Source organism: Protopterus annectens, chromosome 4.part1 (genome assembly GCF_019279795.1).
Source record: "Protopterus annectens isolate FY-2018-M chromosome 4.part1, PAN1.0, whole genome shotgun sequence".
In the NCBI taxonomy this organism is placed as follows: Eukaryota; Metazoa; Chordata; order Ceratodontiformes; family Protopteridae; genus Protopterus; species Protopterus annectens.
Genome location: NC_056734.1, coordinates 511,648,298 through 511,672,915, shown reverse-complemented (window position 1 = coordinate 511,672,915; position 24,618 = coordinate 511,648,298). Strand labels below are relative to the sequence as shown.

Below are 24,618 nucleotides of genomic sequence, written 5' to 3'. Positions count from 1 at the left end.
GGTCCCGACGTTCTCATCTACTGGATACACATTCCTCATCTTCCCTGCTTATTAAAAGAAATCCTATGGTGGATCTAGCATGTAAACTTCAACTCGGGTTTATCTTTCAAATTGCAGGTACGGCAACAGGAACTACACACAGATGCTTTGGATGTTGTATGTGGGCATAGTCAGGCCCCCACAGAGTTTAGGGCCAGTAGTCACTGAATCTGAAGTCAGAGTGCACCAGCCTGAAGGAGGTAAGGCTTGCATACCTGTTCCCACCCCCAGGACCTCTCAGAGTTTTCACAGACAACAGTACAGTCCTGTAGTACAAAAACAAGTAGGGGAAGCCATATCCTATCAGCTGTGCAGAGTAGGTGTTATGGAGCAGGATTAGGCCACAAATGCAAACCTGACCCTTCAAGCCGTTGACATTTCCTCATAGGGCAATGTCCTTGCAAGTTTTCTAAGCAGATCAAGGGAAGATCCTCGCAAATGGATGTAGGGAGGTCTTCCTAGACAAAGTCCACAAATGGGGGTATCCCACAGATTGACTTAATTGCCTCCATCCACAACAAACTGCCTCTGTTCTGCACCAGGCCTCCTTGTCCTCAAGCATGGCAATTGGATGTCATGTCTTTTCATTGGAAAGGGAGGGTCTTGCATGCCTTCCCTCCACTTCCACTTCTTCCAAAAGTCTTGTTAAAGATCCTGACAGATAAGGCAAAGATCTTACTGGTAACTCTCTTGCCAAGGCAATATCTATTCCACCTTATCTACTACCTAACCAGGAATCATCACCACAAGCTTATCTCACAAAAGTGGACTTGCTGACACAACAGACAGGCTCCCTTCTTCACCCCAACCTGTCATCTCTCAACATGACGTTATGTATGATAGGATTCTGATCCCTTTCAGACACCAGTTCTCTAAGAATATATTTCAGGTTCCCCAGGAGGCAAAGAAACATACTGTATAGAAATCTTACATAACTAAATGGAAGATTTTCCATTTAGTGTCATGCCCATAAACAGGACACTATACAACAGGTGTTCGCAGCGTCATATGTGTGTGAGCACTCTTAAAAACTGGCTTGGCATAGTCAGTAGAGGCACTTCTATGACCTCTCTGTTTGCTTACCTCTTGACCCTCCCCTTCTATGTAGACTAGAGGTGAAACAGTTTCATAAGGGTGGACTCTGCCTAAAACTTCCTAGGAAAGTTATTTTGCCTTCCTGTGACTTTAATTTTGATTTGGAAAAACTCACTGTTCCACCTTTTGAGTCAGCAGCCTCTCCATCTTTCAAATTCTGTACTTGAAAAACCATACTCCAAGTTACCCTTCCGTCAGCAAGATAAGTCTTTGAGCTGCAGGGCTGGATGGCACCCTGCCCCCCTTCCTTATCTTCCATAATGGCCAAGTGTTCTTGAGGGTAAGTACCTCTTTTATGCCTAAAGTGGTAAATGAGCTATTCCTCAGTCATGCCATTAACCTCCCTGCTTTTTTCCTAATCCACAAAATAAGGAAAAGAGAATTCTGCACAAACTGGGTCCGTATAGACAACGCCTACTGTACGTATATAACACCATCAGTCCTCAAGACCTTTTTGCATCTTTCCAGGAAATCGAGCTCAGTTGACCAGTTTTTGAAACAAGCTATTGCTAAACAAAAATGAGAGAGTAGCTATAGGCAAATGGATGCTTCTTGCCCAATTAGAACAGAAAGTACCCATCATGTATAGCTTCCAGTAAAAAAAACCACCCTACAAGCATCTCCAGTAAAATGTGCCATTTCATTACAAACTCATTCATCAGGAACACCACTGCCTTATTTATTTTACATTTGTTGACTGAGATAATAGTCCGGCTGGACACACGTCCATTTTCGGTGGGGGCCCGGGGAGAAAAGCTCCAGTTACACAAGAGGTACTTTACATGTATGAAAAGTTAATACAAATGGTGGAATACACATATAAAAACAGGTTTACAATCATAGGTAAATATGGCCAGTTAGCAAGGCTCATAGTTAGATAGCTGTCAGATAGTAAACTCATCTTACAGTATAATACATTCTGTACACATTCAACACATGCAGTATATTACAGCCTTATACAGGTAGGATATAACAGTAGTTGGCAGGTTTGTATGTAGTTTTATAATGTTTTCTTAACTTATAAAAGCAGGCAGTCAAATGTGAGAAACTAGATTTTAGATTATTCATGAGTTAAGATGTTTCATACTTATAAAAGCAGACAGTTACATGTGAGAAGCTAGACTTAACATTGATTGCCAATGAATGTTGATATTTCTAGTATTTCATCCTTTACCAGGGGTAAAAGAAGAACATAGCCAGTTGTTTTTCAGGTGGCTTTTTACTATTTTTTTGAATTGTGTTTTGGAGTTATTTGATGTTATTTGGGCAGGTAGGGAGTTTCAGAGTTTGGAAATGTAGGGAGTTCCAGAGTTTGGAAATGTAGCAGCTAAAGAGAGATTTACATGCCTCATTGTTATGTCTTGTAACTTCAAGGAGGTTAAGGGTGCTTGATCTCAAGGTTCTTGCTGTGGCGTGAGGGTGTATTAGGGTTTGAAGGGCTGGAATCTTATCTGAGTGATGGTTTCACTTATGTGCTAGTGACAGTTGATCAAGTTGAAGTAGTTGAGGGAACGCCAACCAGTTCAGTTTCTTGAGAGATAGACAGTGTTGTGTTTTATATACTGATTCATTTGCAAATTTAGCTTATCTTATTATAACAGGTTTCTAGTTTGGATAGTTCTGTTTTGTGGAGTTTGGTAAATACTGGGGATGCGTAGAGGAGAGTGGATAGTAGATATGTCTTGACTATTGTGGTTTTGGATTGCTTGGAGAGAAATTGCTTGTTACGATAAAGGAGCCCCTGTTTTTTGTGAACTTTTTTTTATAGTTTGAGAAATATGCAAGTCGAATCTTAGGTGGTTGTCTATTTCTACGCCTAAAAGTTTGGTGTGGGTAGTTGAGGTAATAGTTTTGTTATTAGAGGTGCTAGTGAAGTTGTCTGAAAGGGGGAAGGCTCTATAAGAGGTGAAGAGGAGTAATTTGGTTTTAGCTAGCTTAAGAATAAGCTGGTGGTTGCTAAGCCAGGTTTCAGCTAGTGAGAAGCATTCTTGTCTTTGGGAGTGGAGGTGTTAGAATGTTGGGGCAGCACATATGATTGTGGTGTCAAATGCATATTGAATTATTGTGGCTTTTGGCATGGAGGATGAGAATTGATTGGTGAATAGAGTGAAGAGTAATGGACCTAGGATGGAGCCTTGTTGGGGCTCCTAGGGATACTGGTAGTAGACAGGATATTTGGTTCTGCCATTTTACAGCCTTTTGGTGACCTGATAGATGGTTCTCAAACCATTTGAAGGAGGAGAAACTGAGTTTTAGGGTAGATAGAGTATGGAGAAGTTTGTGATCCACCATATCAAATGCTTTAGATAAGTCTAAGAATATGGCAGAGACTAGTTGGCCATTATTTCTATACTGATTAATGCTGTTAGTGAATGCTATTAGTGCAGTGATGGTACTATGAAAGGGTCTAAAGCAAATTGTTTTTTTGAAGGTAGTCCATGAGTTTTGTGTGTATGACCTGTTCTGTGATTTTTGATAAGGGTGATAAAGTAGCAATAGGACGGTAGTTGTTGAATTCAAAGGAGTGTTACCTTCTTTTGTGTAATGGTATAATATAGGAGGTTTTCCATATGTGTGGTACTTGGCACTGGGAGATGGACCTATTGATGAGGATTGCAACAGGGTAGGCTATAGCTGGTGCAGCTACTTGGAGGTATTAAGACAGTAGGTTATCGGCAGCCAGAGTGGTGGGTTTGAGCTTTTGGAGAAGTTTTTTAATAGTTTTGGTTGATATTGGCTGAAAGGTAAAGTAGAATCTATTAGTTTGTTGTTCAAGTGGTTCTGTTGTAGTTGGTGTGTTTAAGGAGGGGGTGTGATATTCAGTTGGTTATTTACTTAGGGCTTGGATTGTCTCAATATATTTATTAATCTGGATGGGGGTGTTATCATGGTTCTCAGTTGTGGGTGAGGGTGTTTTTGTTTTTCAAGGTTGCAATACAGAGTTGATTGCAGCCCAGAACTCCTGAGGGTTTTTTACATGTTTCTGTTGTAGGTTTTGGTAATAGCTGATTTTGTCCATTTTGATGTATTTTTTGGCTTTATTTTATTAATTGTAAGTATGTTAGTTTGTCTAGTTGGGTTTTGGTTTTGTGAAACTGGTTCCATGCTTCGTCCCTTTCTTAGAGAATAGTTTTGGTGGGTTTAGTAAGCCAGGGTGCATGTTTAGTTTTTATTCTTGTGGTTCTAGAGGGAGCATGGTGGTTAAGCATTTGTATTTAGGTTATATTAAAGTACATTACTGCCTCTTCTAGAGGTAATTGATTAAAGAGGGGTCCAGTTGCAACATCTTAGGTCATTGAAGTCATTAGAGTTAAAGTTCTTTTTAGTTCTGACTTCTCTTAGAGTTACATGGCTTATTTGGGGAGATTTCGCTCTTAGTAGGTATGTTGGTTGGTGGTCACTGAGAATGTCTGGTAGACATCCGGTTAGGGATGCAAGGGATGGGTGGAATAAGAGTATCCAGTCCAGTCTTGATTAGCGTTTGGATTTTTTTGTCATTCCTGGTGGTGGTAGTGATAACTTGGGTAAAGCCATGGAGGTTGATGTGGGTGAGTGGAGTTTGGCTAGAACAGTTAAGCCAGTCTATGTTAAAGTCACAAAGTAAGATATTCTCTTGTGGTAGAGAGGTAGATATGTATTCAAGTAGGTTTTCTAAGGTAGTGACATTATTTCCTGGGGGGGGGGTGTAGCAGCCAATGATATTAATATGTTTGTTTGGGTTTAGTTGAAATTTGGCAAGAATGAGGTCTGCATTATTGAATTCTGGTAAGGTAATATCAGGTTATTTGAGGATGAGGTGATCTTTGTACAATATTGGTACTCCCCCACCCCTTTTGCGTACTCTCTCTCTGCGAATGATATATCTTGGGGCTGTAATTTGGTTATTGTGGATTTCTGGTTTTAGCCAAGTTTCAGTTAATATGACAATTTCAGGTTTGTATAGAGATAATAGGGCATGAAGGTCATGGACTTTAAGGATACTCTTCATGTTTAGATTAAGAAAGAGGAGAGAGGATTTTGGTCTATGGAATAAGGGGTTATGTTGATTAGTGTTTGGGATGTTTGTTGTGTGTGGTCCTGGGTTGGGGTGAATGTCCCCACAACATCTGAGTTGTTGGAATAGATATGAAAGGAGTTTGTTAAATTTGATGGCTGTTTTAATTTGCTGTAGTGAGGCTTGAGACATATTAATGGGTGGGAGTAGTCTGTGTAGGTAGTAGTCTGTGTGGGAAATTTGAAACTGGTATGGGGCTATTTGAATGTTTGGGCTAAATAATAGTATAGAGTAGTGGATTGTTTAGGGGTAATTAGGTTGTGGAGTAGTTGGACATGATAGTTTAAGGTTGCTAATGAAATAAGAACAGCAACGTAGATTATATAGAGAAGACTCAAGTTGGAGGGGTGTGAAAGGGTGTGCATTGTTACTTGTAGTTAGGGGAGTTGATAGAGAAGGTGGGGTAATTTTAGTTACGTGATAAGTGTAGTAGTACTTTAGGTTAATTGTTTAAGGGAGATGGGTTATTTAGTTTGGTGGGAGGAGCTGTGAGGTAATGGAGAGGAAGGGAGTATGGGTATAAATGAAATTGTGGGGGTGGGTGGGAATGGGGGGTAGGGTAGGGGAGCGGAGTGAGCCCGAGCATAGCGAGGCAAGCCCAGCTGATGGAGGCAAGAGTCTAAGAAACAATCAGTAACAGCACTATCCTTTTTGTTGCTGGAGCAGTTTATTACACATTTAGCTTGGTAGAATTTGTAGTCTGGTCTGGAAGCCACTCACTTGCTTGGGGTAATAACGGCTATGTGAAAATAAAAGCCGTAACCTTGGTTTTCTAGCTCATATTCCCAGCTAGTTATCTGGCTTTTGGTTTTGGACAGTGGGAGCTTACTATTTGCAGTGATGGGCTGCCATCTAGTGGCCAAGAAAGGAAGCAACACCACTAATTAGGTTAATTCGACTCAAGTGTATGAGCAAGAAAACGGCCGGGAATACTACACGGCCGTGTGTATGTGCAGCCAGAAATTGTTACAAAGAGGGAAAAAATAGTAAAACCATAGGCAATCACCTACACTGTGTTTCTTGGGATATTATGTCTTGTAGACTGCAGGGAGGGAGACGCTGATATCCAGTAGAAGTAGGTGTCCAAGATGCTGGGTTAGAGCAGACAAGGAATGGGCTGCCCTTGTTTTGCGAGAGGGTGTTTAGGACTGTGTTTCTTGGGATATTATGCCTTATGCTCTGTAAAGCTAGGTAGCTGCTAATCAGACAAATGTCTGACCTCTTTTTTGGCTCCCTGCTTTACAATGCTTAACCCTTGACTCAGTTTTCCCACAAGCATGTAAACTTTCACCTAAACCTACTCGTACAACCTTAAGACACCTCTTACAAGCCACCCCAAATGTGATGACACCAGGAACTAAACTGTAGTGCACCAGTCTATGGGATTCTGTACCAGTGTACTAGAAGAAATCGCTTCCTACACAGAATTTGCACCATTGTTCAGAAAACACGTGCTTGTTCCAACTAAATACCAATGGGCCCCATTACTTAAACTATGCTATTGCTACTCCCCACTACTCATCTATACTACAAAAATCCCTCTTGTCAATTCTGCTGAAGTCTTTATCCCACCAAACACCTTTTTCTTAGGTTCATTGCAGTTTCAGGTAGTATCCGTTCATTTGTAAAGACCGTGTTCTATATTCACGTTATGTTTAACATGGTTATTTCTTGCATTTGTATCCACATTTATTTAGAACTTGTTTGGGGGGGGGCTCTTGTTTGTGTATACATTTGTATATAATTTGTCCTGTGGTATCTGTCTTTGTGCTTAAAACAGGTCCACTGAGATCAGTGCATTATCCCAGTAGACAGACTTAAAGTAAGATTTCTAAATATCGTTTTATCGTGGTCATTTTGTCTCTATATGAACATGCAACACTGTAATAACGTTTGTGTAAGGGTTGTGATTATTGCATTGCATAGTCACAGCTAGTCTCCATATATATTCCTAATATTTAAACCATTTGGTTGTAAATTTATCAAAATCATTCTCTCATTAAAAGTGGGTATTTTTTGCATGTTTAATTGAGATTTCAGAAAGCCTCAGAAATGAAGAAGCCTTTGCTTGCAGCCTAGAGGCTGCTTATATCAGTTTGTGTTTTCGTAGTTCACATTTGTAGATGTGAAAGAAATACAGAATGGTTTACCATTTTACAACAGTAAATGATTTTTTTCTCTCTCCAGGCAGGTGAATATAGCTACTCTGCAAAGGAACTGTTCAGAATTTTCAAGAGACTGAAAAATGAGTTATCAGCAAAGAGACTGAAAATTGCTTTTTTATGCTTGATGACTTGGAGGCTGTTACTTTAGAACATTCTGCATACAGCTGTAATGTTGGTCCCATTATTAGTGTGCACTATACCAGTTTGTATTAACTGTATACATTCCAATTTCTATCAATTTGTATTAACTGCATACATTCCAGTTTCATTTTGGAATTTGTAACTTTACATCAGATGTGATAGCTTTGTTCCAGCATAAATTTTGTATTTATATGCGGTCTTTTTAATGTTTGTAATAATAATCATGATATTCAGAAATAAGTAATGCAGGTACTCCGTCTCAGTAGCTAAAGGAATCGCCACTTTCCAGTGAAGCCAGTTTCATGTAAGCTGCCCATCTTTTTTTCAAATAGACACACTGTAAAGAATGTTACATGCTGCTGCTTTGCAGAGGATAGCAATGCAGTGATGAACAGGATATATATCTGGTTTAGAATGATCTATATGCTGATATAGGTTGTTTGGGGGATATTGGATGTTACTGAAGTGCCATGTCTACTCCAGATTTTGTAGTTACTTTTTTAAGGACGACCTCTTTGTTTGCTTTGCTTCTGTTTTCAGTGAACTGTATGCCTAAGATGCAGATTTTTTCTCCTTTTGTATTGTTGCCATACAAATATAGTGGATCTTTCCAATTCATGCTGTTATAATTTGAAAAGTTGCTTTAGATATTCACTTTATTGGTCATTGTACTTAATTAAAATGAAATAATAACATGTTAATCCCTCCATAGCTGAATAGCTCTGTAAAGCAGAGAAATTGAAGCAGTGTTGGTAACTTGGTTATTGCGCAGAAGAGAAAGCACAGTCTGGTTTCAGGTCATTCACCAAGTAGAATTGTGCTGAGAAAGCAAAATGGCACCAAATACAAAGGCATTTGGAAGTATCTGTGTATATTTTGAGGCATGTTTTATAATTTCAGATAGTAAAATAGAAGTATTTTACCATCTGTGGCAGTTATTGTAAAGATGTTGTGCATAGGTTCTTGTATTGGCATTTCCCAGAATATTTTAATGTAGAGGTTTTCTGTGCCACTTTATAGAGGTTGACTTAACCATATACTATGCAAAGTATATGTTTGTAGTAAGTGTATGGGTAAGGCATTCAATGAGTTTGCTTTTATTGAACCTTTTGTCACAGTAGCAAAAAAAAAAACAACTAGCATTTCAAAAGACTGCATCTGCAGTGTAAAGTTGCTGACAGGGTTAAGGATGTCCTTTATTGAAGCGCGTACTCCTCTTAAGCTTTTAAAGTAATAAAATACAGTGTTCAGTTGTGGTACTTGCTGCATTGTAGACAGCTTCTATATTATTGAAGTTTTGTATTAGAAAACAGTTTTCTTTAATAAGCTGATTTGCATCGAATTGCTTAGCTTTTTAATTCTTTAGCTTTGTAAACTGTGGTTTTCTGACCTTCAAGGCTTTTCTTTTGCTAACAGAATCTACAGTACACAAATCAGCTTCTGAGGTTAAAAGCGTATTAAAATGGTCTCTTGGCCTCAGTGGTGAAGAAACTCTCACTGAACCACTCCTTAATGAAATCAGAACTACTTCCAGTTCTGCATTGATTGTTTTGGGTTTATACCACTATGATTGCTGTAATGATTCTGGTTATTTTTGTTTAGTTCCTGAAATTTGCTTGTAGCGTTGTTGAGGTGGTCTTTTGTTGAAAATATTTTGTACTGCCCTACCTCCTTGAGGCAGGTCTTTGTGTATAGATGTTTGTAAGCACTGCAGCACAGCCTTGACTACAGGATGGTAGCTTTTATGACATGGTTTAGCAGCAGTAGTTGTATACCCCCCAAGAGCTTAATTCATGGGCCCACAGCTGTACATTCCAAGGATTTGCCAGCTTGCAAAGCTGTTGGCACTGCATTCCTTCCACCTCCACACACGCGAACATGTAGCCAGACCAAATGTCATCTGGCAAATAAAGTATCTACCCTCCTGGACAAAACATTCTGAGTGTGCTGCAGTACCAATCATACATTTGATTTATTTGGAGATGTATAGAAGGCAGCTGCCAGTAGCATTCAACAGTTTGTGCCTGATGCATTTTCCTTTCTCTCCTTTGCACGTCAGAAGTTTAAGCAACATTTTACCTCTGTATTGCTTTCATTTTAAATGTCTTAAAGTTAGTATTCCATATGGTAACGATGATGATTCATATTTATTCTTATTCTTTGTTGAACTGTGGTAAGGAAAAGTATCTTGAATTTATTGTTAGCTCTAAATGTGAATTTGCATGAAGCCATTTTGGGCATGAGCCAGAAATCTCTACAGATCATTATGGAACAGTGATGAATTTTAACAGTTAATGCTCTACCTGCAAGCACTAGAACTTAAAGTACTGTACTGATTTTTCACTATGCATTGATGGTTTACCCATCGTTATACTATATCACTGCCACAAGTTTGTATTAAAACTGCTTTTGAAGTTCTTCAATTGAGATGATTTATTTTCTAATAATTCTCACCCAGGTTGCATTTTTGTTTCAAAGCTATAGAGGTAAAAAAATTTTCATAAATTGAAATGTTTGTCATTGAGTTTGTTTTTGGGACTTGATGCTGACACCTAGATAAGATATTGATACCAGATTTAAAAAGAAATCACTGAATAACAAGTAAGCTGAACAAACACTGGAGACCATCATTCTTGGGTCTGCATTTGGGTTCGACTAATTCCACAGTAGCATTTTTTTTTTTTTTTTGCTGAAATGCTGTTTATACAGTGCATACTGTGGTATCACATTCCACACTAGAAGACATGCATGGCCCCTGAATTCGACATGCAGTTTATTAGTAAATCCCAACTTTCATTTGTGTAAGCTCCTATCTTTGATGTTACCAGGAGGAAGGTTTCTTGTACAAGGGTAAGTCGAGTGGTCCCACATTCATCTCCAGGTCTCTGGCAGGCAGTGATCGTAAGACCCAAGAAATGGAGGGTAAACTATGGTTAAACCCTCTCTGAAACAATTCTGTTTCAGAAATGGCTCACTGAGTCTTGTGCATTGTGAGTGTATTCTTGAATATTGTGGGTTCAAGGCCCCACTGTACCTCCAAGAAGGATGAGGAAGGTCCTGAAGGATGTACTGCCCCAGCTTCCACCTTGGGAGGGTACATCCCAGGGTGTAGCTGATGGAGCCCTTCCACCTTACCAGCAGTCATCCAGGGCACTCGCACATCCATCCTGACATTTGGGAAATGCCCCTCAAATCACTGTACCATAGGTCTGTGATCTTCCAGGTCCAGTAGCATCTAATGGTCTGGGCAGACAAGGTACCACAGGGTGTTCCTACACAAATGTATGCTTTTCAGGTTTTCAGATTCTTGCAGACGTTTGAAATCTGCTGTGACATCTTCATTTGGGTGTAGCATTGCACTCTAAAGAACATTACTTGATGCCAGCACTAGGCCCTGTACAGCCCTTTCATGTCTCCACGGCATCATTGGCAGGTGTGACATAATGCCAGTTACTTGTCCCTTGACAATGACTCCTACCATTCCCTGTACATGTTAGCTATGGGTGAACTTCTTCTTGCTGAAGCTAGCCAAATCCAAAGGACTTCCTCTACGTCTGTATCCACATGAGCGTGTGGGCCTAAAGGCCATTATCACTGAGGCAGGTTTTATCACTGGGTTTTTCATACATTCAGCAGAGGAGGAGGAGGAAGGCTCATGTCCACACCACCTCTCCACAAAGTATCTTGCAGCAAAATTTTTAGACTAAATTACTTTCTTCCTTTGTGTCATTCCTATTAATAAGGGTATAGCTAATTAAGTCAGTATGGAAATGCATTGATGATATGGCAGCTGGACAGAGGAGACTTGACAGTATTCTCTGGCCTCCCAAAGACTGGATTGGCTGATAGAAACTCCCAAGCCCAGTTTATTTGCTATTGCAGCTGTCATTAAAAATGCTCCAGCACAGCAGAAACTTGATATCACTTGGATTAGGAAGCATGGTCTCCAGACAGCTTTAGAAAGCATGTTTACGCACCCTCTACATTTTCCTTGATCAGTAAACTGCATTTCCATTTACTATGTATTGGCAGATGGATAGCCACAGATGGAAGTTGTGTTGTTTTTTTTTTTAAATTCTCTGTACAGCTTGCTCAAAGTTCATCAGGTGTTGCTGGTTTGGCAGCAGGCACTGTGATGCCAGTTTATCATCTGACCAGTCTGTGTGTCATATTTTATCAAGTAAGTTGACCTTCACCAATGCTCCCTTCAGTTGGGTCTGGTATTTTTGTACATCAGGTAAAGCTCAAAGAAAATAAAATATTGGCATTGTGGCATGTTGTTCCCAGTCTAGGAGCAAGAAAGTAGTTGCAATATAGCTCCAGTCTGTGAATAAGCCACATTCATTTGGATGAGGGGATGAAGATCTCCCTTTCAGTAGCAAGCATGCTGAAGTATGGGCATAGGATGAATCACAGTCACTGTGTCAGTGACATCCCCCTGTAGATGGATGTTATGTCCAAACTAGAGATGCCCAGTGTGGGAGAATGAAGAGCTTGAGTCCAGTTGGAGGGAGGCTCAGTTGTCTGGCAGTCACAAGGGCAAAAGGACTTGGAGAAAGACTCATACAGCAAAGTGCCATCCAGTAGGTCCCACCACACCAGAAATGGTCAAGCGTTAGATCCAGATTTGTCTAGTTCAGAAAGACAAAGAACATCACTCTGGTACAGGAGTTGTGACTTGTACTTATCCCAAAGTCAGTCCTTTAAATTCTCACAATGTCATCTATACTGCCCTGTCTGAGGATACTGGATTGTGTTAATCATATTGCAGTCATCAGTTGGAGTGTCCTGCCCACAGGTTGCTCAGACCTTTAGCTTCCACCAAGACTTTGGCTGACTCCCTCCCACTGCCACACAAGGACATTGGAGTTATAAGGGCATTGCCTAATACCATCTTTAGATATTTCTTGCAGAGTAATTTGCTATGTATATGACCACAGCACTTGTCAGTCTGCCAGCCTGCTTTCAGAAGAAAGATGAGCTGCATACAGGAGAATTTTTTTTTTTAAAACTGTTGTCAGTATTGCTTATCTGATGTCTGATAGATATTCTGATTTTATAATCTCCTGTTAAAGTTAGTATTAAAATTAATAATTACAGAGACTACAAGGAAAAAACTGCCCCACAAAGACTATCCTGTTATCTTTATTCCTGCGGGCCAGCACTCAATATAGATGCATGTCCACATTGTGCAAATTTCACCTCAAAGAGAAAGGGAAATGAGATAAATCACTGTGGGAATTTGCAGCTCATAAGGGGCATGCCTAGTTCCATTCTGCTGTGGCATTGGCAAGGTCTTTAGAAACCTTCATCTCAAGAAGCATGCCACTGTAACATGGGGTGAAACCTCAAGAGACTTTGGAAATTCCAGTGGTCGACTCTGATCTCCCTAGGTCTGGCAACTCAGAAATGGAGAGGTGCTTTTGTGGCCCTCGGTGTTTGCTAAAGTCTGCGTCGTCATAACCACTCTGCAAAATTTTGTCCATTTTACCCCAAAGAGGAAAAAATAAAGCTGGTAAGTGGAAGAAGAGAAAGCTTAGATAAGAATGCTAAGCAAAGCCAAAAGACAAGTTTGGGGGCCACTAGCAGTGGGACTTCCTGAAAGAACAGCCATGACTCAGCTGGGCTGACCCCCTGTTTTTCCACTCAGAAATACACCTGGCCCATCAGTCCTCTTCCTTTGACTCTTCCAGTACGAATAGGTGCTGGCACTTAAAAGCTACAAAGTGCAATTTTTAAAGAAACCAAAATGCAGAGTAATGTCTCCTATTTCTAGAGATCAGCTCACTGTTGTCTCCCTTGTTTTTCTTGTGTTTTTAACAAGAAACCGCTTTATTGAATTATCACGTATGACATAGGCAATTATACATTTACACAAATGAAAACAAACCATAGTGACATATTTTCATTTGCAAATATTGTACATCACTTATCAATACAGTCATTGAACAAGCTGTTAAGGTTTGACAATTCCTACATTCCCTTAAACCTCATTCCTCCTCTAAAACATTATTCTGTTCATATTCCCAAGGGTCACATTTTTTTTCAATGCAATTTGCTCGTAAACTTTTCTAAAGATCCTACATCCACTTTTTATATCTGCTATTGTATTCACTACTTCTAGTACAGTTGGTTTAAACTTTGATTTCCATTTTCTAATTGCTTTTTTGGCAGCTATCAGAATTATACTCCGCAAGGCCTTGCTATGGTCTAGGCAATTCTGATTCTGTCACAGCTCAAAATAATCATTTCCTTAGTTACATCAATTTGTATACCCAGTATCCCTGACAATATTCTGCAGGGAATTTTTAGTCCGCCAGCTCATTACACTCCCAAAAATATGTTCCTAATTTTTCTTCCCCATCACAACTCCCAACATTTGTAATCTACCTGAGGAAAAATTCTTTGTAGTCTGCTTGGGATACAGAAGTACATTTACTAACACTTCCAAGCAAAAATCCTAAATCTTCTAAACTTATGTTGTATGTTTGAGAGCCATACATATATTCTGCTATTGTTTTTGTGAATTGCTTATCCACTATCTCTTGCCAATCCTTTCTAACCTCTGCCAATTGATTCCTGTAGTTATGCAGTATTTTGTATGCCCCACTCATTCTCTCTCTAACAGCTGCTTCTGTTCTAGGTTCTACTAAAAAAAACTCTACCAGTACTGTTCTTTCTCTTAGTATACTCCTATTTATCTTTGCCTTTTCTATCAAGGCTTAATATCAGAGTATAAGCAATCTCTAACCTGCAGTCCAAATGAATTCTAGGCCACTTCCCATTCTATTACCTTTCCTTCTCTGATCATTTGCTCCGAGTACCTTGGTTGCTTTGACAGTTTTCCCCAGTAAATTCCATCCCCCTCTTGCCCACGTTCTCCACTCCTAATTGCGGCCATCCCTATTGGAAGAATCTCCTTTTCCATTACTCTGTTGGCTTAGTTCTTGGAACACTTTCTGCTATTTTATGAATATAATCTCATTAAGGCTTTGTATCCAAAATTCCAGTCTCCTTGCTTCTTGAGCTCCTCCCTCATTTCATCGCCATCCTTTTCCACTTTAAATTATAGCTTTCTGCTTGTGTTGTTTATAGGAGCCTTAACTAGCTCCGAAATACCCCATTCAAATCAGGTAATCCCAAACTACCTAGTTCTTGTGCCTCCTTTGTCAAGGGGAAGGTGGTTCTGGTGAAAGGGACCATAGAGTGCTCAGAGCAGAAGGAAACACAAGCTTCTACTTGACTGTTGCTAACACTGTGGATTTACGGTATGGCAGTGTACTAGTAAGCAGCTATTTTTTAGCTCTCCTGCGAGGAGGGTCCAAAAACACTAAAGACAGTCCTTGGGGGGGGGGAGACATAATTAAAGAAAAAGAAGTTTGAGTTGAAAAAAAGATTGCCAGAGAAGAACTTCTAAAACAAAGAAAACTAACAAAAATGAACTGCGAAAACCTGGAGAAATCCAGGAGTTTTGTAGCATTGAAAGAAGGGCCATTGAAACACTCCCATGCTGTTATGAAAAATGATGGTGTGACACTACGAGACAGAAGTCTTCTAAGTAAGCAGCATGTCAGAAGATTGCATAAAATCTAATTAAAAAAATGAACAGGGTGGAAGAGGCACTGAAACAGTTGAATTTTTGGTTCTTCGGAAAGAATGCAAAGCTAAACTAACAAATTTGGAAAATCATTGTAGGAGGGAAAATCATAGACTTTGTGATCCCTGGAAAGATAGAAGGCTGTAATCGCAAGATGTTTATGGTGTATATGATCATCAGATAGATCAATATCCCACAACTGCAGTTCCAGATTGAGAGGCCACGTAAAGTAGAATTCTTCTTAACCAGTTTAGAAAGATTTGTATACACTTACTGGTTACAAAACTATCTTTAGAGAAGAAAGAATACATTTTATCCTAATTGTGGAACAAGCGAGTAGCTGTGAAGCTAGAAGACACAAATGATGACTGTGCTACAATGTTACCAGAGAAGAATAAATTTAATCCAGTGCTGAGAAAGTTAAAAAAGCTGGAACTTAGAGTGGCAGGACATAATTTCTTCAGAAATGGGACTAAAATGTATCTTGAGGCAGAAGAGGCCATTTAAAACTAAATGTCATACAGCATGAGCAGACTGGCCCAGGACAGAACATGAAGCTAAGGAGAATCCTATGGAAGAGAGACTACCTTCATCTGGCTTGAACAAGGATGGTCAACCAATAAGACCTTTTCCACTATTTTACCAAAAAAAAAGGATGGAAAAACAGAAGTACTTCAAAGAATTTAGAGGGCAAGTTGCATTGTACTCTTTCTTGCAATTGCATTAGATTTCTTTAAAGCAAAACCCTCTTGGACACACTACTATTTTTTAGTGCATGGGGTTTAAGTATGGAAAAGAAGAGTGGAAATTAAAGCTAGAATTGATAGAGGTAAATCAGTGATTTTGATCATCCATATGAAAAGGAAGTTCTAAGATCTTAAATCGTTGCCCCAGTTCTGTGAATTTTAAAATGCAAGCCGATTAGGCTGCCAGGATGAGCTTCACTTTAGCTTAGGGCATGTTATTTAGTTAGGTCAAGTTTCTTCCATTTACATACTTTTCACCTTTTTTTAATTGAGGAGCCCTGCTGAGTGGTTTGCAGTCGATGGAAGGTTGTGGCTTGGAGAGTGTGGTTTCTGGGAAGGGGCATGCCAGAAGAAAGATAAACGACTCATTGATTTGATACATTCCAACAAAGTAGTAGACAAAAAAAATCAAAGTGGACACACAAATGGGGAGGGTTGGAATCTTGCTTCTTCTCTAGTTAAAAGAGTTGACCCTTACAGTAATTGTGTGGAAGACTTCTATAAAGATTAAAGGTCAAGAAAATGAAATAACTATGATTTGACATGTTTCTAATAAAAATGTAAGCAGTGTTAGTGTGTTTTGTCTGCTAATAAAACTAGCTATAGGTCAGTTGCACTAGTTGATTAATGTTAGCAAGATTTTTGAAGTTTGGGAATTTGGTGGGTCCACAATTAGCCTGCTTTTCTTCTGTGCAATCTGTGCTCATGGAAATTATTTATAAATTGAGGGTTCTTTCTTCCAATGGGAGAAGTGAGGAAATTGAAAATGGGTACATTAATAAAAGTGTGTGGTTGAGGGGGAATTTATCCATTGCAGGGACAACATTATTGACATATGACTGCAGTGTTCATTCAGAATCAAATTTCTTAAGGAATACGCAGACTATCTACATACAGATGACATATTGTTAATGTTGGTTCAAAAATGAGTCGACTATTACAAGATTTAACTTGCTTAAATTATTTTTATGGTTTAAAAATGAGTATTCAAGATATTCATCATTATCCATTTAATAGCCAGCCAATGGCACATTCAAAAGGGAAAGGATTTACTATAAGTGAATGAGTAAGGTGCGCCCCACACATAGGAGGAATCGAAAAAAAGGGAAGTGAGGTCATTAATGAGGTAGCAAATGGTGATGGAATTTTAATGGCTTGGTAGATCTTGAGAGAAAAGGCAGCATCCTATCTTACCTTTGCAAGTAAAATGTGCAGTTAATTATGCCAGAAGAAACTCATTTAAATAGAAATGAGCACCAAGATTTGATGAAACCAGTATAATGAGGAACTGAGAGAAAAGAGGAGTTGTGATTCTGTTACATGGGCATGGAAATTTCAAAGTAGAACAGAAGAGGACTAACTCAGTAGATTTGTAATGGTCAGAGGGTACTGGGGAAGCAGCAGAATCTGTGATAAATATGTAGCCCCCCCGCCCACACACACACAGTTAGTGAATTAGATTTAAAATTGTGATGCATCAGGAGGGCCAAAAAGATGTCTCCACAAAGGGATGTTGTATGGGAAAATATTTGGATTAAAAGACATTGGAAATATGTAAATTAACTTTTTTCTTTATATTTCTCACTAGTCCATGACACCTGAGCAAGGTTTGATTTTGTATCATCTATCATGATGATTATTTGGTAAGTAAATTGGAGGAACCGCCAATTATCCTGTCAGATCATGCCCCATCATAAATGAAGAAACAAACTGAGGAATCAGGATGAAAATGTTGGTTTCCTGTTTTTTTGCTTAAATGGAAAAGTTGTAAAGACTGGATTGCGGAATATAATGAGACAGATCAATGGTCTTAAAGACAACATGGGAAGTAGGTATGGTGAACTAAAGTTAGGTTTCAGAGGTTTAGTGGTCATATAAGAATGAGAGGAATAGGGAAAAAGCAATAGTAACTACAGAGGATTGGCAACCATTTAGCAGCTTCAGCATAAACTATGTAGATTGAATGTAGAGGAACAGTAAAGAACACAGAGCAAAGAAGAAAACCTTGGAGTGTCTAGATGAACTAAATGAAATGCAACTATGCTGAAGTAGTTTTATTTTGAAAAAAAATCCAAGGATTCAAGTCCAGAGACCAATTACCAAGATTTAGAACAGTAAAATAAAATGGAGATGGAATTACGTAGAAGTGTTTTGGAATTGCTATGAGCACATGTATACAGAAGATATAATGGGGATAGGAACATCTCCATGAAATGCAGGTATTCTTAAATGAGATCCTTATACCATGGATCCCAAATTCTGAGACTAGACTGTTGAGAGATAAGTGCAGAGATGCAAGAAGCCATAAAACATCAGTTGATCAGAAAATGTCAAGGTTCTGATGAGATTCCAGTAGAAATCTGGAAGTTGGGAAGGAAGAAAGTGATGGAGCAAATGGCTAGTTTATTTCTTGAAAGATGGGAGACCTACTTTAAACATGGAAAGAATCAATTAAGTAAGATGGTTATAAAAAAGGGAGGGGAGAGAGCCAGCAAACCCAAATTGATATCAACTAGTATTTGTACTTTATCATGATTTTAAATTTTGACTATTCTGACAAGGAGCTTTTCCCCAATTTAGCCAGTATAATTGACTTGGATCAATGTGGCTTCATAGAGAATCAACAGACATTTGAAAATATCCTTAATGATATAGACTATATAAACAGCACTTCCACTAAGAGGTCTGTATGTGGAGAGAGCTTTCAACAGAGTGAATTGGAAATATTGGAAGATGGTCCTCTACAGATTTTGAAGTTGAGATAAAATAGAACACAGTGGGGATACGTGACAAGGATGCTGCACCATTGCTCTTTGCTGTGTATTTGGAACAGGTGCAATTAATATAAAACAGTTAAGCTTCAGTGGTATTGTGGACAGGAAAAATATCCTTCTGTGCTGATGATGAAACTCTCTAACAAGCCTAGCCCAAGGTAAACAAATTCTGTTTCAGTTATCAAAGTCATTCCAGAGAATAAAATCAAAAAGGCAGTGGTAGTGAATTTCACTCCAATGTCAGAACTGGTGAAAGATCTTATTCTCGTCAGGACAAGAAAGTATTACATATTTCATATACCTTTACTAAACTCTGACATTTTAAACAATAACATAGGTACATATTAAAAGAAAAGGCAATAAAAGTTCCATTATTCTTGTGCATTATGCGTTTTTAATAATTCCTTCACTCCAGCATTACATAAATTGCTCACTGTCTTCTCTTAAACCTCCCTACTCTTCCTGAGCATTACTTTGCATGCATTGTTCCTACAAATCCCATTATTTGCATAAGTTGCTCTTCCACTTTTTTTTTTTAAGGATCCCACCTCCTGTCTTTTTTCTCCTTAATCTAGCTGACAGTGTTTTGTAGGCTGTTTAAAATCTGCCAACTCAGACTCAAACACGTTACCTTTTCCCCCTCACATCTCCAACATTGATAAAAAAATGCCTGTGTATAAAACTGCTTGCGTATTAATATCCATTATCAAGAGATTTCCAGCGTCTCAGTTTTTGTATCGTTGTGTATTCCCACATATCTTTAGCTGCCATAATATAATCTTTTTTAATCCAGATACCTAAATACTACTAATGCCCTCATAAATATGGGTATCACTGAACCAGTTCATATATGGGTACATAGTTTACTGCTATATAGTCTTTGTTTTATCTTCATTTGCTGTATATCTTGAAAAGACTTGAAACTGTCTCAGAATGTTCCACAACACTTCAGACTTTTTTGAATTAATCCAGTACAACAAATATCCTGTGAGTAAAGTTAACTTTTATTGATTACCATACCAGTCATTTCCTTGAATTTTGTGGGTCCATAATTTTCTTTCAGTGGTTCTAAATATAAAGCAAATAAAGGGGAAAGAGGACACACTTTCCTTGTTCCTCTGTTCAAATGTAGCTTGTTGGGAGAGTAACCCTCCCATGTCAATTATTGCTGCCTACTCTTCGTGTATCCTCCTAATTAACCTTATTATTCTGTCAGTGAATGCAAACTCCCACCACTGTGCTATGCATAAAATCTCAGCTAACTGTATTAAATGCTTTCTCTGCATCAAGACCCAACACCAGTCTGTAGTTCAAGCATATGTTGTTCCTGATTCAGTAGTGGTATTTTTTAATACTCTGCTTCCCTTTGGATGGCCATTGTTCTGTTAATGTTGTCATTGTTTGCCTCCCTTCCATAAAAGTGCTTTGATCTGTATCAATTTTGGCAATACCTTTGCCATTCTCATAGTATTGACAAACACTTCATAGCTGCAGTTTAAAATTGAAATGAGTCTATGTGAAGCAGGGTCTGAGGAGTCATTACTCTCCCTGTGTAATACAGACACCACAGCTTTCTTCCAAGATGCTGCTAATTCACTATTCCCTTTAAAATGTTAAATAAAAACCTTCCAGATCTTTTTCAGTTTCTTCCCTCCAAACTTCCACAAGAATATTATATGTTCCTGGAGATTTTCCTGTTGATTATACATCTCTATTTTTATCTCATTACCTCATATGTTAAGTTATTACTTGTCAAGCCTCATCTGCCTCTAACCTTGGCATAATTAATTCTTCCATAAATATTTCCATATATCTTTTCTTGGTTTCCACATCCCTCTGTTTTATACAAATGTTCATACATTTTTGAAATGTCTCTAGTACCTATATGGGATTTCTGGTTATTGTTCATGTCAAAGGTTCCCCAAGTTTGGAGACTATCCTTTTCACTTTGTTGCATAAGTTGTGCTAATTTTGTCTAGTTCTCAAAAATAGTTGCTTAATAGACACCTTTCTAAAAACATGCATAGCATCCAAATACTTAATTTCCACTTTGCATTTTGTATTGCTTCAATACTTATTTTGTAAGATTTCACTTTTTTGAAATATATCTTTCTCTTTTACTTCTGCCAAGTTTTTAAACTACATTTTCATTTTTTCCCAGTCAGTAGCTAGCCCTTTTGAAGACATTTCCTTGTTCCCTAATAATTCTCAAATTATTTCCATTAACCATTCCTTAAATTCCTCTTTAACCAATAAGTAGGAAAGCACCAGTGTCTGTTTTACTTCATTATTGTGCATTTTACCTTAGCTTATAATGATACATGATCTGAAATAGTTATTGGATGTATGTCAAAACTCTCCATTAAATACTCATGCTCCTGTGAAATATTCTGATCTAGCCTAGTTATTGTACCTTGAGAAATAATGTGTAAATTCTGCCCAGGTTCCTAGTACTAAATGTGCATATTCTATACCAAACATTGTAATATTTCTTCAGAAATCTGCACACACTTGTTATACTTCTTCTAGATCCCCTTGATACATTCTCACTGTTGTGTATTAGGTTACAGTCCCACCTTATACATTTCCTGCTAAAAACTTTTCTCCCCAAATTCTCTTAAGCTCCATAATAGCAATTTTAGATGTAACAGGATAATCCACCTACCTGACTACCTTCTTAATATCACAAGTCTACCATTGTCTTTTTTTCTCTGTCTTTTTTTCTCTATTGGAGCCCCTCTAGCAATCTGTATTATTACTGCCTGTTTCCTTTGTCCATGATATTTTGCTGAATATGTTATTAGAAACCCTTCCTTTTTAACTTGCATGAAACACACAATGTTATGTACATTATTGGAAAATGTTTTATCTTCCAGATAGGAGCAGTTGCCTATCTAATATAAAATTAAGGTTACCCATTCTAAAGTACTTGTTACTGCCTGTATTCCCAATTGCACTAATTGCAATCTGTTCTATCTGAAGTTGTCAGTCTTAATTTTATCCTTGACCCATGATTTTGGTTCCAAGCATCGGACTATCTTGGCTGTTTCTACAGCTCACGCAGGCCAAAAACTCTCTAGCATCAAATTTATCCACAACGCATCTTTCCCAGTTACTCCTAATCTCATTTGCAGTTTTACTGGACAGATGCATTTACCTTCGCTCTTGAACCAAGTCAATTTATTTACTTGTCTTTTATTAGTCTAACTTATTTTTGCCTTTTTCTCTTACCCTAGTTACTTGTGTAAATTCATTATTACCACTGTTATTTATGTCCCTTTCCGTACACTTTATGTACTTCTTTCCTACCACTGTTGGTAGATTCCTTTCCCTTCCATACATTTCAGTGTACTCTTCCCTTCCATTTCTCTAGTTTAAAAAAAAAAATCTAACTTTATCTTGTTTGTATTTGCCTTTGTGTCCTTAGGACCTGTAATTGCTCCAGTTCCTTGTCGTGTGTATTGAGAGTATTCTTGGTGCTGTGGCTGACAAACCTAAGGGCCACTCTGGCTTTAAAAACTGTTAACAGTGTGGCCACAAAATACCTTCTTCAGACTTGCACTCCTTGTGCGTCTACTGTTTGGGACCACATCACCTGCAGGAAGATTGCAATGTTTGTCACTGCTTCAGTCACCGATCCTTAGTTGTAAGAAAAAATAAGTACATATTAAAGGGTTTAATTTCTACTGCCTTCAACGAGGCTATATCTGCTAAAGAAAGTAAAACATATTTTGTCTCCTTCCTCCTCTTCTCCTTCCTTTGGGAAGGCCAAGAAGAGAAGCATTTCTATGCCTTCTTCGCCAGTGACAACTATTAAAGTAAAATCATTGGTGCCAAAAGATTCCTCTGCTCTGATGAATATTGATACTGTGGTTTCTGCCCGACACCCTCCACTTCATCCAAACCTTTGATGCCAAGGGCTTTGGTGTAGAGTCAGCTCGATAGCTTGGTTCCACAGATCCAAGCTCTGAGCAATGCTTCGGTGGCAACTGATTCCAGGGCCAAGTATTTCTACTTGGCAAGCAGCTAGATGTCAATATTCCAAATCTATCGATCCCTTTGCTGGAGAATTAAGAGTTCTTTCTGCATAGCTAAGTCTTCTCCTGTCTCTTCTATCTATTCCACCAAAAACCTGACATAGACTGACGTGGAGAAACTGGTGGAGAAAATTTTATAGCGGAGTGGAATTTCAGGTGCACACTCATCCCTGACAATGAGTGCTGAACATTCTTTTACCCATTGCCTACTACCCGTCTAATCTCCTCTGCGGTCTTGGAGTTTTCAGCTTTGAGTTGTCCAGCGTCAGCTGCACCAGTTCCAACAGTTGCTGTTACTTTGGCACAGATTCAAGCTGTGACTTCTTTGGCTGTGTCCAATCTGGACACCTCCCAGAGCTGTAGCTGCCTTGTCTACCCCAAGGGGCAAGATTCAACACTTTTTTCAGAGCCATCCCTGTGCCTTGGGCTTTAGCTAGGGTTATCTCAGCATTAGCTTCTATCTCAGGGGCTGTCTCATCAAGTGGGGAATGACTATGGTTCTGAAGAAGTCTTTCTCTTTTCCAGGTTCCCTTCCCTCCCCTCTTTGGCTTGGTCAGCCTTTGAGGCCATGGAGAAGGCCTTGTCTGCCTCAGACACTCAGTTGACTTCCTTGAAGCATGTTCCTTCATCTAGTTTAGTTCTCCAACCAACTCCTCCAGATTCTGTCTTCTTCAGATACCTCTATAGACAATCCCCCTGAGGAGGTCCCTATGAAGAAAAGGTGCAAGAAGAAGCACTTGCATTCCCTACATAAGTCAGTCATGGAAGATACCGATTTTGATGATGAGGATCTCCCAGATCAACTCCTAATGATGTCTCCTTTGGAGACATCTTGAAAATTTTGAAACAGAGAGGTGATTGGAAGTCTCAAAACCCCACCCCTAAAGAATCAATATACCTGCAGGCTTTTCGCACTCGGGTGTCTACCTCTTGGGTGACTGCCTGCTGAAGAACTTATTCATTTGATTGCTTAATGGGTGTGGAAAGCACCTGACTCCATGAACTTATTTCCAGGAGACAAGAAAAAACTTTATTCCCACCAGAAGATAAATAATTTTGGGCAAAGCGTCTAGCAGTAGATGCATAGTAGTACTGGCGGCCATGAAAAAAGGAATTAGTTAAGGAAAATTCTATTACCCATCCACACAATAGAGTCCCAGATGATGGATAGGTTTGGCAAGCAGATCTGTGCTTCATTGACCTTTGCTCTAGGATCTTTGAATTTTTTGGCACATTTCACCAGGCTTCAAAGGGATCTGTACAAGGTGCTCTCGGAAGCCTGGCAGGAGCTGTTTCTGATGAGGTACAAGACAAAGTTGCCTTTCAGCTACCATGGAGTCTGTATCAAACTTGTCCATGAGGCTCATTGCACATGCAGCCTAAGGGACTACCAAAGCAGCAGGTTCAAGCGTAGCCATAAGGAGACATGCTTGATGTGACTTTGTGACTTGGCAGAGCTATTTAAGTCTTTACTCTTCAATGCACTCTTTCACGGATCGTCTTTGTTTGGCCCAAAGGTTAAAAAAACATTATCAAAGTGTGGGAAAGATAGAAAGACCCTTTCTGCTGTGGGTGTATATTTTTCTGATCCACAGAGACCTTTTTCCAGGAATCAGAGTGTTGATGGAAAAATGTGGTTCAGAAAATTCAGAGCGCCTTTCCAAGACACGTGATGAAAGTTTCCCTGGGGCGGAGGGGGGGGGGCTTTAATGGAAAATGCTGCTCAAGTGGTGGAGGTGGCCTGCAAAATCAGCGTTCCTGAAGGGAAGCCCGATTGCCTTCCTCTGGAGGCAGTTGGGGACGCTTATCCCTGTACCTAAGTACCTGGATAGAAATCACCTCAGATACATGGATGCAGGAGATTAAATCTAGAGCTATGTCATACCCTTTTCTCTTCCCCCACCCCTTCCCAGAAGATTCTCTGATGTTCCACCAAGTCAGAGGGAACCAGCAGTCTTAGAAATCCAAAG

At 39.1% G+C, this 24,618-nt stretch overlaps 1 protein-coding gene across 1 annotated transcript in view; it reads left to right on the top strand.

Annotated features, from left to right (window-relative positions):
* LOC122801242 (septin-2-like) overlaps positions 1-18,602 on the top strand; it is a 919,510-nt gene extending 900,908 nt beyond the window's left edge. Inside the window, exons 9-10 of the mRNA XM_044070794.1 lie at positions 11,582-11,674; positions 18,399-18,602. Coding sequence (XP_043926729.1) covers positions 11,582-11,674; positions 18,399-18,602 — 297 coding nt within the window. The remainder of the gene's footprint in view (positions 1-11,581; positions 11,675-18,398) is intronic.
* Positions 18,603-24,618: the final 6,016 nt, after the last annotated feature.